General features: G+C 42.1%; 3 protein-coding genes across 3 annotated transcripts; all 3 read left to right on the top strand.

Annotated features, from left to right (window-relative positions):
* Positions 1-2,189: 2,189 nt before the first annotated feature.
* Positions 2,190-3,131, top strand: LOC120302244 (olfactory receptor 10AG1-like). Its single transcript, XM_039330354.1, has one exon. It carries the CDS (start codon positions 2,190-2,192, stop codon positions 3,129-3,131), a length of 942 nt encoding a protein of 313 aa, XP_039186288.1.
* A 3,772-nt stretch (positions 3,132-6,903) lies between these two features.
* On the top strand, positions 6,904-7,776 carry LOC120302263 (olfactory receptor 10A4-like). Its single transcript, XM_039330391.1, has one exon. It carries the CDS (start codon positions 6,904-6,906, stop codon positions 7,774-7,776), a length of 873 nt encoding a protein of 290 aa, XP_039186325.1.
* Positions 7,777-12,455: 4,679 nt separating this feature from the next.
* Positions 12,456-13,004, top strand: LOC120302264 (olfactory receptor 10C1-like). The gene has a single exon (XM_039330392.1). It carries the CDS (start codon positions 12,468-12,470, stop codon positions 13,002-13,004), a length of 537 nt encoding a protein of 178 aa, XP_039186326.1. The 5' UTR covers positions 12,456-12,467.
* Positions 13,005-18,998: the final 5,994 nt, after the last annotated feature.

Consider the following 18,998-nt stretch of genomic DNA (forward strand, 5'->3'; position numbering starts at 1 on the left):
GTTGAGATGGAGGAGCAGAAGATAACCTGTGCAACATATAACTGTAAAGAAAAGCAGCAACAGAAGAAGGTTAAGGAAGCCTCACAACTATTGGTTTCTGAATCTGCGGGAGAAGTAGGACTTATAAATTTCTTGGAGCAACCTTCAAGGGTAGAATTGTTGTCTGAAGAGCCTATATTAATGAAAAATGGGAAATCTCAGTTTGAGGGGCTTCAACAAGTCGAGAGGAAGGAGCAGAGGACAACTCGTGCAACATATAATTGTAAAGAAAAAGACCAACAGAAGAAGGAGTTTAAGGAACCCTCACAACTATTGGCTTCTGAGTCGGCGGGAGAAGCAGGATTTATAAACTTTTTGGAGCTACCTTTAAGGGCAGATTTCAAAGCACTTCTTTTGAGATTTATGGATAAGAGAGACTGATAAGGATGGGGATCGAATGAAAATTTTATATGGACAACAGAGACTGATAAGGACTGTGTTTCTTGTGGACGGAATTTGTTATTGGTAAAGATTTAAATGTGTATAAGGGAACTTTAATGGTTTATGGATAAGAGAGACTGATAAGGAATGTGTTCATTGTGGATCGAATTTGTTATTGGTAAAGATTTAAATGTGTACAAGGGAATTCTAATGTTTTAAGTTTTAAGTAATGTTCAAATTTGTGTGTAAAGATTTAAATGTGTATAAGGGAACTTTAATGGTTTATGGATAAGAGAGACTGATAAGGAATGTGTTCATTGTGGATCGAATTTTTTATTGGTAAAGATTTAAATGTGTACAAGGGAATTCTAATGTTTTAAGTTTTAAGTAATGTTCAAATTTGTGTTTTGGAGGGAGTTTATAAAGAATGATGGATAATAACATAAGTATGATATGAAAAGGTTTAGAGTATATTATAATGTGTTTAATGATTGGGTTTTTTAATTATTATTGTTATTATTATTTTTAAGAGAAAATAACTTGTTTAATTAAATGTATCTAGAATTGTTTAGGATTTATACGTCTTTTAAGTTTTTTTTTTGATAGGAGAGAAGATTATGGAGATTGAATGAAAATCTTAGATAAGAAGTTTAAGTTTAAGTATTTAGTTTAAGTATTCAAAGAGTATTTAGTTTTAATAGTATAATGAAGGTTTATATGTTTATTTTTCTGTTCTAGGATAAAGAAAGAGGGAGAGATTGGATTTTATATTGTAGGTACAGATGTTCAAAGAAAGTAATGTTTAAATTTGTGTTCTGGAGGGAGTTTATATAGAATGATGGATAATAATATAAGTATGATATTAGAAAATGTCTAGAGTATATTATAATGTGTTTAATGATTGCAATTATTATTTTTTAGAGAAGATAACCTATTTAATTTAATGTATTTAGATTTCTTTAGGATTTATATGTGTTTTAAGTTTTTTTTTCTTTTTTTGAAAAATTTTAACTAAGCCTGTACTCAACTCTGGGAAGGTTGGGGGAGGGTTTGGGAGGTTTGGGGAGGTGGGGGAGGGTATGGGAGGGTGGGGGAGTTCGGGGAGGGGATTTGTTTTGTAAAATTTAAAAAACTTTCAATAGATAGAAAAAAGCAATCTTTATCTAACAGGAATGGCTGATCACTGATGATAACATGTACCCAGTGATCACGTGGATACAAATCGCATTGAATGGAAAATGAAGCTGATGTTGATCTAAGTCAGTTTTCTCCAATACTCCATCTACTCCAGGATTCAGCATTTCCAGCCAGAATCTCTATAAACCATCTAAAATTTGGACTGAAACCAACCAACAAACAAAAGAAAATGTAATAAGGTGGCACCTTCAATTAAATAACTAAAATAAGATCAACTGTAAAGTCTTAAGATTGACAATTTTGATAAATTACTTCTGAGAAAGGATCCTAGAATGATCCAATCTAGGTCGGTCCAACATCCTAGAATTGTTTAGATGACTCATTAGGATGAAATCATTGTAGCCAAAATAGACATGATGCTAAATTAAAATTGTAGTTTTCCTTTTATATAGGACATCATCTGAATTATTATTTCCGAGGAAACAAAGTAAAGGAAGGAAGGAAACTGAAGGAAGCAATGTATAGGTCTCTAATGTGAGAAACACATTCGATTGTTAGTGATTGTAAAGAATAATTGTTGAATTCACTATTTAATGCTCCTCTTGTTTTTAGCCTTTGATCTGGATGATAGCATGAAAAAAGGCAGCCAGTCCTGTCTCACCGAGATTATCCTTCTAGGCTTCTCAGATTTCCAGTCTATGCGAGAACTTCTTTTCTACCTGGCCCTAATATTCTATTTTATGGCCTTGGTGGGCAACAGTTTGATCTTGCTCCTCATCTTTCTCAGTCCTACCCTTCACACGCCAATGTATTTCTTCCTCTGGAACTTGTCCTTTTTGGAAATTGGCTACACTTCCTCCATCAGCCCAAAGATGCTAGCGAACTTATTATCAGAGAAGCAAAGTATATCCTTTTGGGGCTGTGGCTATCAAATGTGTTTTTTCCTTCTCTTCGGTGTCACTGAGTGTTGTCTTTTTTGTGTCATGGCATATGACCGCTATGTTGCCATTTGCAAACCCTTGCAGTACCCATATATCATGAACTACAGGGAATGTGCTAAGCTTGCTGCTACCTCATGGGCCATGGGTATATCGTTGGGTTTGGGGCATTCAATTTCAATCTTCACCCTTCCCTTCTGTGGGTCAAATAGAATCAGCCATTTCTTTTGTGATCTTATGCCTGTTCTGAGACTGGCTTCTACCAATACCTACAAAAATGAGGTGGCCATTGCCATTTTAACAGTGGTAGTTGACCTGACACCTTTTTTGCTCATTCTTGTTTCTTACACCCTCATTATCTTCACTATTCTCAGAATGCCAATGGCCAAGAATAGACGCAAAGCATTTTCAACTTGTTCCTCACATCTCACTGTTGTCTTCATTTTCTATGGAACTGTCATTTTTACTTACATTCATCCAAATTCAGAATATTCTGTGGACACTAACAGATTTCTTGCCCTGCTCTACACAGTAATGACCCCAAGCTTGAACCCCATCATTTATAGCTTGAGGAACAAAGAGATAAAAGCTGCTTTCATGAAATTAGTAACCAAGAAAACAGTCTTCATGAGGTAATAATCAAATTGTATCGGTTGGTTTTGTCACTTCATCCGATTACAATTTTGTCACATGTATGTATGGATAGAATAAAGCTTAGGAGATACCAGAGCTGTGGAATAACTCTAGAATAACATGGAGCTGGGAACAGAATTACTCAAAACAAGAAGAGAACCCTGACCAGAAATGTAACTTGATTATTCTGGTGGTGTGTAAGTAAAGGATTCACTGGCTATTTCCTTACAAAGAATGCTGCTAGACAGCTTGAAAAATGTGGAGGAAAAAAGGGTGAGAGGAAGAAGGAGGTAGTATTTAGGGCAGAAGGACCAAGAAGCTTGAGATCATACAGGTTCATTGCAAGAACAATGTCAACATCCTCTCCCACTGAGGAACTGATAACTCTTTGTCCATTGCAAGTGTATTTTTTTTAAAAAAATATATGCTTGGACCAGTTAGATTAAAGTCTACTTTGAGAAGATAATGTTAAGATTAATATAGTGAAAGTGAGCCGAGGTGGCGCAGCAGTTAGAGCGCAGTACTGCAGGCCACTTTAGCTGACTGTGTTCAGCAGGTCAGCGGTTCAAATCTCACCGGCTCAAGGTTGACTCAGCCTTCCATCCTTCCGGGGTAGGTAAAATGAGGACCCAGATTGTTGGGGCAATGTAAATATATATATACATTGCTTACTGGTGTACACCGCTTAGAGAGTGCTTGCACTTAAAGAGGTATATAAGTCTCATAAATAAATAAATAAATAAATAAAGTATCTATAGGTATCAGTCTATTTCCTACCCAAAATAAAAAAAATGAATGTGAATTAAGAAATTTCAGAATTCTATGTATAAATACAATTTTGTAGCTGTTGCGGAAATCATGAGTGCTTTTTAGCAAATGAGTTTTTACATCGGCAGTCATTTAACAATAGACTATATTTGGGTATGTAAAACCTCTCTAAATTATTTATAGAGAGGAGAAATTGTGCCTACGCTTGTAACTTTAAAATGGAGTACTAAACCACTTTCCTCTACAATAGGTGGTTTTAAACCGTTAATGGTTTGTAATGTATGGCATCAGCTAAGCAACATACACCAATCTTTCAATATCTTTTTCAGGAAAATGATATAATACAAACATCTATACAGGTAGTCCTTGACTTACAACTATTTGTTTAGTGACTATTCGAATTTACAAAAGTATCGAAAAAAGTGACATGGCTGTTTTTCACATGGATGACTGTTGCAGCATCCCCATGGTCATGTGATCAAAATTCAGATACTCAACAACTGGCATGTATTTATGACAATTGCAGTGTCCTGGGATCATGTAATCTTCTGACAAGCAGTCAATGGGGAAGTCAGATTCACTCCATAATCATATTACTAACTTAACAATTGCAGTGATTCACTTAACAGCTGTGGCAAGAAAGGTCATAAAAGAAGGCAACCTACTTAAGAACTGTCTTGCTTAGCAATGCAAACTTTGGGCTCAACTGTTGCTGTATATCAAGGACCACTTGTATGAATACACTGGGATATTCTTAAAACAGTTATGAGGGGAATGAATATGCCAGATGAGTAGAATAAAAAAAAGAATTATAAATTATAAATTTGCTACATTCGCAATTAGGAATTTATTAATGGAATCGAATAGAATCGCCTCATACTTATAAGCAATCGGAGAAAAAAAGAAAATAATTTGATGCCTTAGAGAATCAAATCTCAGTTTGATTACACTTTTTAAAGCAGAAATTTATGAGTTGAATGACAAAAATTAAAGGGAATAAAATGTAATAAGCTTTCTGACCTGTTGTATCCTGGGCCTGATGAGGAAACTCAGCAGGCCCAGAATTGTTGCAAATGGTCCCCGGCATGCTAAAAGCTGCCCGGGACCAGACAGAGCGGCACCAGCCTCGTGCGCATGCTCAAGGCGCAAAGAAAGAAGAACTCTTATTGGTTCACTCTGTCTGGGGTTCAAGCCCTATAAAAGGCCTGCGTGCCTTTTGCTTCTTTGCTTGGAGTTGGAGTAGGAGAATAAAGCATTGTTATTTGCCACCATGAGTCTTCATCATTCGCACGCGAACGGAGAACACATGACCCACCACCCATTTTGCTAGTGACCTGGGTCGTGCAGGGAGCAAGTGCACCTCACATAGAAGGATTTTATCTGGGCATCCCATTGTGTACTCAAAATTGCACTGAGTGCCACATTCTGGGCCAGACAGAACTTTTCTGTCATGGTTCCGACTGATGAACCCAACCAAGCAAAAACCTTTGAGACATTCTGGTCTTTTAATGTAAAACTTTATTGTGTATATCATTTCAGCATATATGAAAGCAAAACCAGCTCTAGCAAACCCCAGCCCAAACCCCTAGAGTTAAAAGAATAGAATTCCCCCTCCCATCGATGAACACCTGAGAGAGAGCAGCTGGTCCAAGATTACCCAGCTTAAATCTTACCTAAAATGGGACAAGAAATCACAATCTCTCCATATCTAGACTGATGCCTTAACCACTACACCAAACTGACATTCCAATTCATATAAGCCAGGGGTCTTCAAACCTTTTATGACTTGTGGACTTCAACTCCCAGAATTCCTCAGCCAGTATGCCTGGCTAAAGAATTCTGGGAGTTGAAGTCCACAAGTCATAAAAGGGCCAAGTTTGAAGATCCCTGATATAAGCAAACACAGCAAACAGAGAACCATTGAAATTGGACATAAAAATATCGAGTGTCTGAGGCCAATGGATTTATTAACTCTACTGAAAGGAATGATTTTACCCAGGTTTAGATTGCCCTCTGGTATTCATGTACTAAATCCCAGGATGAACCCTTGGGCTTCTCTCATGAGACATTGTTAGAGAAAAAGTTCCCCAGTCTCCCTGGAGTTTGAGATCCTCTGGGAATCTAGTGGCTCTTTCAGAGTCATTGATGTCAGTAGATGTATGTAGCCTACAGTATCAAATTTTTTTTTTCCAGATTGCATCAAGACTTAGGTATGGCAGGCAAATCTTCAAAGCCTCAAGTTGCCACTAAATGCAGCATTTTGAATTCTCTTTAAGAAGAAATATCTTATCTATTTGAAATCATCAGAAAAACATTCACAAAGTAAGATCAAATCTCATAATTTACCAAAGATCAGATTTGGTAGTTTGAGTCCTAATACTATGCATATTGAAGACAGAGAATTTAATTTTTAAATGATGTTAGGTAGAATGCTATGAGAGTTTTAATTTAAATTCTTTTGCCCATGCATTAGCATTTAATTCTTTTGAACCAGAGAGAGATGATGCCTGAAATTTCTGCAGATTTTTGTGTTCCTGTCTAGATGGAAAAGGACATTCTTTATATAACATGAATGGATTACAATGGATGATAAGCAATTAAAACTAATTATATTTAATGAGAAATTGAGCTGGCTTTATCATAAATTGGTTTCCTTGGAATTGCAACCTTCCAGGTACCTGAGGATTTTACAATTGCCAGTCATAATCTCAAAGTAGGTTCAGTTCTGAAAATATCCATAAATGAGTTGTCAGAAAGGTTCCTTGAATGGTTGACTAGCATGATATAATCAAATGCAAAGTGCATAAGAAATAAATTAAAAAACAGAATTTAATTGCAGTCTTTCTTAATTCTAAAGATTTGATCCAATTTGCTCCTTATGAGTAAAAATGAAGGAAGCAAGGGACAGGTCTTTAGTGTGAGAATCCTGTTGAATTGTTAAGAATAATTCTTTAATTCTTTATTTAACATTCCTCTTTTGTTCCCAGGTTTTAACATGAATGATACCATGAAAAAACACAATCAGTCCTGTCTCACTGAAATTGTGCTGTTGGGCTTCTCAGATTTCCAGACTTGGCAAGAACTTCTGTTTTCCCTAATTCTCATATTCTACCTCATAGCCTTGATGGGCAATGGTTTGGTTTTACTGCTCACCATTGTCAGTCCCACACTTCACACCCCAATGTACTTCTTCCTCTGGAACTTGTTCTTTTTGGAAATTGGCTACACCTCCTCCATCAGCCCAAAGATGCTAGTGAACTTATTATCAGAGAAGCAGACTATATCCTTTTGGGGCTGTGGATGTCAAATGTATTTCTTCCTTCTCTTTGGTGTCACTGAATGTTGTCTTCTTTGTGTCATGGCCTATGACCGCTACGTTGCCATTTGCAAACTCTTGCAGTACCCATATATCATGAATCTCAGGGAATGTGCTATGCTTGCTGCTGTGTCATGGGCCACTGGTGTTTTTGTAGGCTTGGGGTACTTAGTTTTAATCTTTACCTTTCCCTTCTGTGGATCAAATCAAATTAGCCATTTCTTCTGTGATCTTATGCCTGTTCTGAAGCTGGCCTCTACATATACCTACAAAAATGAGGTGACCATTTCTACATTGACAGTGGTAGCTGACTTGATACTCCTTTTGCTCATTCTCTATTCCTACATCCTCATCATCTCCACTATTCTTATGATGCCACTGGCCAAGGACCGGCACAAAGCATTCTCCACTTGTTCCTCACATCTCACTGTTGTCTTGATTTTCTATGGAACTATCATTTTTACTTACATTCATCCCAACTCAGCCAATTCTGCAGAAAATAACAGGATTTTTGCACTGCTTTACACAAAGCTTAAACCCCATCATTTACAGCTTGAGGAATAAAGAGATAAAAGCTGCTTTCATGAAGTCATTACGAAAGAAACAGACCTTCTACGGTAATAATTGAATTGTATCAATTGGCTTTAAGAGATTACATTTGTCCCACATATATTTGTAGAGAAAACCTTAGAAGGTACCAGAGCAGGTGTTCCTCTTAAGTCTGGACTAACACAGAGCTTGGAATAGATTTCCTTAAATGAAGGTGAACGGTAATGGATTATTCTGGTGGTATATAAGTAAAGGATTACAAGGAAGGCTGCCAGGCTGTTCAGAGAAATGTAGGGGAAAAGGGCTCAGGTGGGGATTGAGAAGAAGGAGGTAGGGCAGAAGGATCAAGATGAGATGCTAAAAGGTAGAGACCATACAGGTTAATTGATCAGCTGCATGCAGAACCCATTGTTGTGGTCCAACTGGGAAGTGTCTAAAGCTTAAGTTATCATAAGCTTGCTTCTCAAATCAGCAATAATGGTGTACAGAATAAATTGTACTGGCCGTAGAATTTTAAAAGCACACTGTCAACACTGCTAATATTGAATATTCTTGCTTTAACAAAATATGCAGAACTGACTGGTATTTTTAGAGTTAATTCAGATGATGCTGGGAGGAGGTGGGAGAAAGAATGCGTAGAGAGTAATTACGTGGGCTTCAGAAGGAAGTGAACATTTGCCCCCCCAGGCTGGTTGGAGAACGTGACTTATGACAGCAAAAGAGGGAGGGAAAATGCTAGCAAAATAACTGCTCTGGGATGGAGATTTCAGATCTTGGCATCCATCCATGTTGTGCCGACACTCTGTTACACAGGAATAAAGCAGTGGTTCTCAACCTTTTTAATGCCGCGACCCCCAACCGGTCGTAAGTCAAGGACTACTCAACCGGTCGTAAGTCGAGGACTACTCAACTGGTGCAGCACCATTTGCAGAATGGGACTTTTGGCAGGCTCAGCAGGGCAGAGACAGCATGGACAATTCCTATTGGCTTTTGAAAGCCAATAGAATTAGACTCTATTCAAGAGAATCTATTCTATTGGCTTTCAAAAGCCAATAGAAAAGGAGTAGCACAGCTAAGGAAAAGGGGAAAAAAATGGCGGACTGCGTTGTTTGACGACCCCCGTGAAATGGTCGTTCGACCCCAAATGGGGTCCCGACCCACAGGTTGAGAACCACTGGAATAAAGGCTTCAATTATGATGAATGAGATGACAGCATATTCTTCCCCCGATCAACTTCTTTGAAGTTCTTGTCCTCCTGATGTGTTAGAAGAAACCATTGTCAAGATGATTCAGCTTGTATGGGACATATGAACCAAGAGCATATGCCATGGTTCTCTTCATACTTAGGGAATCCAAAATAGCAATGCCTCCTCCCTCTGGAAATACCTTGTCCCATTCAGTCAGGATTGTCCTCTCATCTCATACTTCAAGATCATTAAATGTTTCTTTTCTATAGTGCTTTCAGGACAGATGATAAAAGGTGTCTGAAGACTTCTGTCCATTGTTGTCTCATTTTCAGCTGACTGGAAGTTTTTGGTCTTTGTGAACAGGATTGGTTAATGATGAACAAAGGGAAATATATTCATGGATATTTTTGATAATCTTGTTTTGTGATGTAAGCCACCTGGAACCTTGGCTAGATGAGGCCTCTTGTTAAATTTAGAGGAGTGTGTAATATCAATTAATGCTTCTTATGCCAGGATCCTTTCTCAGCCACCTGCCATGTAATAACATGATAAATCAGTTCTCACTGTAACAGCAGTTCATGCACTTTCAAAATTACAAAGCCAAGACTGATTAATACAGGTAATCCTCGACTTATAACAGTTCATTTAGTGACCATTCAAAGTTACAACTGCACTGAAAAAAGTGACATATGACTTTTTTCACACTTACAACCATTGTAGCATCCCCATGGTCACATGATCAAAATCCAGATGCTTGGTACCTGTCTCATGACGGTCGCAGTGTCCTGTGGTTATCTGATAACCTTTTGTGACCTTCTGACAAGCAAAGTCAATGGGGAAGCCAGATTCACTAAACAGCCATGTTACTAACTTAACAACTGCAGTTATTCACTGTGGCAAGAAAGGTTGTAAAATGGGGCAAAATTCACTTAACAACTGTCTCTCTTAGCAACAGAAATTTGAGGCTCAATTGTGGTCGTAGGTTGAGAACTACCTGTAGATGCTCAGAATCAATGCCTGCCCACTCATTCATTTTGGTGACTCTTTAGTGTTAAAACCAGCAAAATGGATAGTTTAATTATGGTGAATAAAGCACACACTTTGAGATTCAAACAATGTGGGTATCAGTGAGTGTGGAAGAAACCTGAATGGAACTGAAATTATCGGGTGATTCTGTAGTTCAGGCAAGACTTGGACAAGACATGCAAACTTTTTGAGGGTTGCCTTGGCAACTAACTTGACAAGTCCCTGACGTTTTCTTGATAAAATTTTGGAAGCAGTTTGACATTGTCTTCTTCCTAGAGCTAGCCCAAAGTCACCAACCTATCTTCTGTAGGACTAGAACTCACAGTCTTCCCATTTCTAGCCTGGTGCCTTAATCACTACACTACACTGACTTTCCAATTCCTATAAGATAAGCAAACATGGCAAGCAGTCAGGGAATCAGGGAATTTGGACACAAAAACATCCCGCTTCAGAGGTCAGTGCATTTGTTAATGCTTCTAAAATGAATGATTTCCCCCAGTTTGAGGTTTGTCCTATGGTGTTCGTTTAGCAAATCCCTGTGTTGAATACTTGGACTCCTGTCATGCGATCCCATTAAAGAAAAAGTTTCCCAGTGTCTCTGGAATTTTAGATCCTTTAGGAATCCATTGGCTCCTGCAGTGATGAGGATATTGGCTGATGCAAGCAGCCTACATAAAGATTATTTCCAAAGAAGAGGCTGCATGAATACTTAGGTATGAAAGGGAAATCTTGAAAATCTCAAACTGCCGGTGAATATTACAGCATTTCAATTTTCCATAAGAAGAAATATCTCATCTATCTGAAATCATCCGAAAACCATTCACAAAATAAGATCAGTACAGCATCATTTACCAGAGCCCATGGTCTATGTTTTGTTCCTGGTATTCTGTATCTGGAATATAGGTAAGTTATTTTTTAAATTATGTTTTAGGGAAAGTTATGAGAGTTTTGTCTTCACTGTTTGCTATGCATTAGCATTTAATTCTTTTGAACCAGGGACAGATGATGCCTACATTTCAGCACATTTTTATGTTCTGTCTAAATGGAAAATGACATTCTTTGTGCAACAAGAATAGGTCATGACTGATGATACGCAATAAAAATAAATGGAATTTTTTTCGCATTTAATGGGAAATTGAGCTGCCTTCATTCTAAATATTTTTTCTTCAACCTGCAATCCTTCAATTACCTGAGGATTTTAGTATTGCCAATCATAATCTCAGGGCACAGTTTCACTTACGAAAATTCAATTTATTTCAAAGGAAACCAATAACAGAGCTAATTATTATCGAATTCTTACTATGATCAGCGTCCATGAAATAACAAGTACATAAAAAATAAACTATCTGCCCTAAATTTAAAACAGCCATTTTAAATTCTAAGCACTGAAAATGTTCACAAATGAGTTGTGAGAAAGTGTCCTAGAATGATTGACTAATATGACATAATCAAATGCAAAATGAATAGGACACTAAATTAAAATTGCAATCTTCCTTCACTGTTTCCAAATGTTTGATCCGATTAACTACTTCTGAGTCAACACCAAGAAAGCAAGAATTGGTCTCTAGTGTGAGAAGCCTATTGAATTGTGAATACTATTACTTTAATTCTTTATTTAATATTCCTCTTTTGTTCCCAGGTTTCAACATGAATGGTACCATGAAAAAATACAACCAGTCCTGTCTCACCGAAATTGTCCTGTTGGGCTTCTCAGATTTCTGGATTTGGCAAGAACTTTTGTTTTCCCTCATTCTCATATTCTATCTCATAGCCTTGATGGGCAACAGTCTGGTTTTACTCCTCACCATTGTCAGTCCCACACTTCACAAGCTCTAGAAAAATCGGATCACAAACCCAAACTCTGGCTCAGATACATAGACGACACCTTCATAATCTGGCCACATGGAAAAGAAAAACTGGACAACTTCCTCACACACCTCAACAGCCTACACCCCAAAATACAGTTCACCATGGAAATAGAAGCTAATAACCAACTTCTCCTCCTGGATGTAAAGTCTACAAGAAATCCGATGGCTCCCTAGGACACACCATCTACCAGAAGAAAACACACACAAACCGCTATCTGCACGCTCTCTCACACCACCACCCAGCACAGATCAGCTCTGTAGCCAAGACACTCATCTCTAGAACAAAACGCTTAGCTGATGAACAACACCTAAAAACCGAATCACACACTCTCACTAATGTACTTACATCCAATGGATTCCAAAGAAATAAGATTACCAAACTAATCCAAAAAGAAACCCCCACTAAGATCCAAGACAGAGTACAAGAAAATGGCAAAGCCCTCCTCCCTTACATAAAAGGCACCACAGGCAGAATCAGCAATATCCTCCACAAACACAACATTAAGACAGCATTCTGCACAAACAGAAAAATATCCACCATCCTAAGAAACCCCAAAGACAAAATTGAGTTAAAAAATCAAGGAGTATACGAAATCCCATGCACCGTTTGCAATACCCATATATCATGAACTACAGGAAATGTGCTATGCTTGCCGCTGCGTCATGGGCCTGGGGTATTTTTGGGGGTTTGGGGCTCTCTGTTTTAATCTTCACCCTTCCCTTCTGTGGGTCAAAGACAATCAGCCATTTCTTCTGTGATCTTATTCTGGTTCTGAGGCTAGCATCTACCAATACCTATGAAATTGAAATGGCCATTTCTACATTAACAGTGCTGGCTGACTTGATACTGTTCTTGCTCATCCTTTATTCCTACATCCTCATCATCTCCACTATTTTCCTGATGCCAGTGGCCAAGAGTAGGCACAAAGCATTTTCCACTTGTTCTTCACATCTCACTGTTGTTTGCATTTTCTACGGAACTATCATTTTTACTTATATTCATCCAAACTGGGCATATTCTGAGGACAGTGACAGGATCCTTGCTCTGCTCTACATAGTGGTGACCACAAGCCTGAACCCCATCATTTACAGCTTGAGGAATAAAGAGACAAAAGCTGCTTTCATGAAATCAGTAGGAAAGAAACAGATCTTCCGGAGGTAATAAATGAATTGTATCAATTGGTATCAATTTCTCTATAATAGCCCTACATAGCACAGAAACTTACGAAGGTAGATTTCAGATGCCCAAATAAATGAGTTCTGAATGTACACAATTGATTATGTGCCAACCTCAGTGAAAAGAAAAGGAAATATAAGTCTATTCTTAAGTATATAATGGAAGGGGGAAGGGTTTTCCATTCACAGATTGGCATAATTTAACTATCAGGCAATGTCCATTCCAAGAAAGCCACCATGACATTGATGATCCCAATTAGACACTTCATCCCAACACAATGATCTCTGAGACATCTCTTACATAGTCGTATTGTTGTAGAAGTGAGAGACTTGAGTCAGCTCTTTTGAGGAAAGGGAAGTTTATTGCGCAGGTTCAGAGAGCTATTCACAGCTTAAAAAGTCTGAACGCCCAACAGGGGCATGGATGATCATATTTATAACCCCCAATACGTAACTATTTCCTGATCAAGACATATTCCATACATGGTTACATTCTATAGTTCCTTATTCTAACATAGGAAAGTTACTAGACATGGTTATTGTTGAGTCCGTGGCGGGAAAACAGACACGAGAAGCAGCTGGAGTTCTCAGTTTCTTTTATTCAGCGTTCAGCTTACAGAAGATGGCTTCAGCCTCGCCCAAACGCCTCGCAGCCTCCTATATAGGCAACTCCCGGGTAAATGGGTTACTTTTCCCGCGCCAGCACCCGCGCATGTGCACGGCGCTGGCGACAGCCTGTCTGGTCCCGGGCAGCCTTGCACCTGCCCGGGACTGCCTGCAAACGCCCGAGCCGTTTGCAAAGGCTCGGGACATAACACCCCTTTCCCCCGGGCTAAAACTACTACCAACATACAACATTTATTTTATACGACAATTTGCTCCCCAGTACTCCCACTGTTTACTGGCTTTTGCCTTGCCAGCAATGTTATGTAATCTTCTAGGTACTTAGGAGATTTCTTTGCTCTCTGTGACCTTCTTAGCTGTGGGTTACTGGCATAAGTCCCCTGACTGGAGGGAGGCGCGAGCCTGTTCTCTCTATTGTGCCCTGGTGTCTTCCAAGGACTGTGCCCCGATGCCTGGCCTGCTTGCTTGCCCACCGGGCTCGTCAGGCCAGGGCTTCTGTTGCTTTGTGACCTGGTTGACCTGCCTAGCTGTAGACCCTCGGGCCCCTTGAAGTGATAGCCACTGCTGGGCGTCTCTGTAGAACCTCCTAGGTCAGTCCAAGACCTGTCAGGAGGCTGTCCATTCCCTGAACCCCATTCTGTGCTCGGGCTCTTGTGGGTTTCTGTACTTTCCCAAAACTCAGGTGTTCCCTGATTTGTGCTAGGGGTGTTGTAGTCGGGACTTGGTTCCTCACTAGCTCTGTGTATGTTTGACCCTCTGTAGGATTTGGGGTAAGGTCAGGCCAACTTTGGGGATTGTGTGCCAGCTCTCTTGCGGGGAATGATTTGTTGGGATGCCCCGGGTATCCTCCGTGACTGGAGTGCTGTGTGACGTGTGTGGAAAGTGAGTATGCCCCCGGGGTGACTCCCTGGCTGGAGTAGGCGTGAGTGCCTGTTGTGTGGTAAGCTCCATGACTTCCTTTTCGGAGCAATTGCGGAATCTTGGGACGGGCCGTTTGTGGCTCCCTCAGTGGAGATGGGCAGTAACTCTTGCCCTTCCCTTTGCTCCAAAGGGTCCCCCTCCCCCCCTGGAAAAGACCCAGGAGTCTCATCAGAAAAGTCTCGCCTAGAGCGAAGTTGGTCGATGTGCCGACGCAGGACACGACCGTTGTCCAGGGCAACCTCGTAGGAGAGAGGACCTGTGATCCTGGACACAGAAGCGGGGACCCATGTATGACCAGGCCCGTAATTGCGAGCCCAAACCGGGGCACCCACAAGTAGTTGTCTAGGTGCCCTAGGATGTGAGGTAGATGAAGGCAGTCTGTCCGGATGCAACCGGTCAAGTCTAGTAGTAAGTTGGCGCCCCCAACGAAGTTCAGCTGGACTTCTCCCTGTAGAAGTGGACGGTGTGGTGCGATAAGAAAGGAGAAAGTCAGCCAACCTGTGATGCCAGTCCCCGTAGGTGAGTCTCTTCAAGGCGTCCTTTGCGATGCGCACCATGCGTTCAGCCATACCGTTGGTGGACGGGTGAAAAGGCGCAGACGTGGCATGACGAATCAGGTTTGCCTGTAAGAAAGCTTGGAATTCGGAGGAGGTGAATTGAGGGCCGTTGTCGGACACAATGACATCTGGCAGCCCGTGTGCAGCAAAAATCCCCCTCAGTACCTGAATAGTCTTTGCAGTGGTGGTGGATGAGACAGGCACAACCTCAAGCCATTTTGAATGGCTGTCAACAAGGACCAAGAAGAACTGGCCCTGAAAGGGCCCAGCGTAGTCAATGTGCACCCTAGACCATGGGGACTGTGTTTCCTCCCATCTATGCACAGGAGCTTGGGGCATCTCTGGGCGAGATCGTTGGCACAGGTGGCATGCGTGTACCTTAGCCTCAATATCTTTATCTAAACAGGCCACCACAAGTGGCTTCGTGCAAGAGCCTTCATACGAACAATGCCAGGATGACCCTCGTGGAGGGATTCTAAGACCCTAGTCCTCATTGAGGTGGGAATGACAACTCTGTTTCCCCAAAGCAGACAACCCTGAGAAAGGGACAGTTCGTTCCTTTTGGACCAGAAACTCTGAAACTCAGGACTAGGGCAGTGCTCAGGCCACCCGGACAGGACCCAGGAGCGGACACGTGAAAGTGTGTGATCTGTACCCGTTTCAGCGGTAACATCCCTGGCACTAAGAGGGAGCTCGGGCAAGGCTTGGATTGATAGAATGTTGACAGCTGGCGCGGGGTCAGCTTCTACTACTGGCAGAGGCAACCTACTGAGGCCATCAGCATGGCCCATTTCTTTCCCAGGCTTGTGGAGTAATGAAAAATCATATGCAGACAAAAAATAGACCACCTAAGCATTCTAGGGGAAATGATGTGGGGAGTCTGCTTACGTGTGGTAAACAGTCCCAGCAGAGGCTTATGGTCAGTAAAGACCGTGAAATGCCTGCCATATAGAAAATCGTGGAATTTTTTAATTCCAGCAACAACAGCCAGAGCCTCCCTGTCTATCTGAGCGTAGTTGCGCTCGGCAGAAGACAGTGTTCTGGAGTAGTATGCAATAGGAACCTGAGTTCCATCAGACCTGAGGTGACTCAGGACAGCTCCAACCCCGTAGGGGGACGCATCACAAGCGATGCACACGGAGAGACTCGTTGAAATGTGCAAGAACACTGTTAGAAGTGAGCAAGGCCTTGACTTCTTTAAAGCAAGCCTCATGTGCTTGTGACCACAGCCACACAGCTTGTTTGTCTAGTAGCCTGTGAAGAGGCTCAGCTACACTAGCTTTATGTGGAAGAAAAGAATTGTAGAAATTCAGGAGGCCTAAGAAGGCCTGAAGTTCGGCCTTAGACTTTGGCCTGGGTGCTTCTAAAATAGCAGTTAGTTTGGATTCAGCAGGATGAATCCCAGCAGCATCAATTTTGAATCCCAGAAATTCAGTAGAAGGCACCCCAATCTTGCATTTGTCTTTTCTGAGCTTAAGGCCTGATTTCCTGAATCTTAACAGGACAGCCCTAAGCCTTTCAGCTAGAATGTGTGTGGAGTCTCCTGCAATCAAGACATCGTCAAAATAGGGGCAGACCCCTGGTATACCTCGTAGTGTGTTTTCCATTACGCTTTGGAAAATCCCAGGAGCAACATTCACTCCAAACTGTAGCCTTTTTACCTTAAAGGCTCCCCTGTGGGTCACAATAGTCTGAGCTATGGCAGCATCATCATCAACAGGCAGCTGTTGATATGCTTGAGCTAGGTCAAGCTTTGCAAAAACACGCCCCCCCTTGAGAGAGGCCAGGATGTGACTGACCACAGGAACAGGATAGGCATGTTGCTGCAATGCCTTATTGAGTGTGCATTTGTAATCAGCACAAATGCGAATGTCCCCATTTGCCTTTAGAGGCGTGACAATGGGGGTCTCCCACGGGCTGGAATCAACAGGTTCTAGGATTCCCTGTTGGATTAGTTTGTCTAATTCAGCGTCAATCTTACTTTTTAAAGCAAAAGGGACCCTTCTTGCTTTAATCCTAATGGGAGTGACAGTGGGGTCTAGCTTTAAGGACACAGGTGGTCCTTTGAATGTGCCCAGCTGGGGGCTGAAAACATCTGCAAATTCTTTGCAGACTTCCTGTAGGTCGAGTGTTTGTAAGCTGTTGAGTCCTGTGACGTGTATCCCCAGGGCCTCAAACCAATCGAGTCCTATGAGACTCGTTCGTTCACCCCCTACTACTAATAAGTCTAGTGGACCTTCAAAACTCTTGTATTGCACGTTAAGGGTGGCCTCCCCCTTAACACACACTCTTGAGTTCTGAAAATCTGTTAATACAATATCAGAAGGCCTTAACTTGGCCTTAGACCCACTACTGGAACAAATCTTCCTAAATGTATGCAATGAAATGATGGAAAGGGCAGACCCTGTGTCTAGTTCCATAGATAATGGAACCCCTTGTAGCTTCACGTTGAGTGACAGCTTTTTCTTCATGGGCTTGTGTGTGCCTGTCCTACAGATGCTTCTTCGCGAAGCGCAAAAACCTACCCTATTCTGGCTGGGGAATCTGGTACCCTTCAGGCGTTCTTCTTGGGGTTGTGCCTTTCGTCGGCCCAGACACACAGCTGCGATGTGCCCTTGTTTGCCGCATGCCCGGCAGGTAGCGGAGCGGAACTTGCAGTCGGTTCTCCTGTGGCGACCTCCACAGCCGATGCACTTGAGCGGAGCCGAAGAGCTTCCCTTCTGGTTTCTTCCTTCGCAGGGTGTAGACGGTCGACTTCTTCGTCCGGCTCCTCCTCGGAGTTTCGTCGGACGTCTTCCTGGTGCACGGACGCGCCCTCTGCACTGCTTCTGATCGGCCGCATGTTCTTGACGGCGCCGCCTGCTGCTTCTTCTGCGGTGACTTCCCTTAAGGCGTCTTGGAAGGATAATTCTTCCTTAGCGAAAAGTCTCTGTTGTAGCTCTCGATGCCTTAGCCCGCACACGAATCGGTCCCTCAGTCGTTCCTCGAGGTCCTTGAACTCGCAGGGCTTGGCGGCCTTCCGTAGCGCGGCGATGTATTCCTTGGCTGTTTCACCGGACCGTTGATCCCTCTGCTCGAAGGTGTGGCGCCATGAGATAATGGACACCTTGGGGTGGAAGTGCTCTTTCAGCAGCTTCTTCAGGTCTGCGTAGCTTACAGACTCTACTGGAACAGGTGCTACAAGATTTTCTGCGATTTCGAAGGCGTCTTGGCCGCAAACGCAAAGCAGGGTGGCGGCCTTCAAGCTATCTTCCCTCACTTGGTTTGCCTTGAAGTAGTTCTCCATTCTGGATACGTAGGACTCCCACCGCTCTGGATGTGAGACGTCGAATTCCGAAAGCCTTCCGATTTTCGCCATCTTCGGATCTTCAGGAGACGGGTCTATCAGCCAGCCTACCCCCGAATGCGCACCGGATTGGCGGGCAGCTGCCGAGTCGACGCCGTTCCTCTTTCGCCGCTCAGGACTCCTTGGGTAAGCTTACACTTCTTCCTTTCCAGGTAGTGCAAGGCATCCCATCCGTCGCCAGTGTTGAGTCCGTGGCGGGAAAACAGACACGAGAAGCAGCTGGAGTTCTCAGTTTCTTTTATTCAGCGTTCAGCTTACAGAAGATGGCTTCAGCCTCGCCCAAACGCCTCGCAGCCTCCTATATAGGCAACTCCCGGGTAAATGGGTTACTTTTCCCGCGCCAGCACCCGCGCATGCGCACGGCGCTGGCGACAGCCTGTCTGGTCCCGGGCAGCCTTGCACCTGCCCGGGACTGCCTGCAAACGCCCGAGCCGTTTGCAAAGGCTCGGGACATAACAGTTATAATCTATAGTTCCTCTTTTAAACATAGGAATGCTTTTAGCAGTTAGCAATATTTCAAACACTAAGCAGT

Source organism: Crotalus tigris, unplaced genomic scaffold (genome assembly GCF_016545835.1).
Source record: "Crotalus tigris isolate CLP2741 ecotype Arizona unplaced genomic scaffold, ASM1654583v1 scf7180000024427.8105951120:4207309, whole genome shotgun sequence".
NCBI lineage: Eukaryota > Metazoa > Chordata > Lepidosauria > Squamata > Viperidae > Crotalus > Crotalus tigris.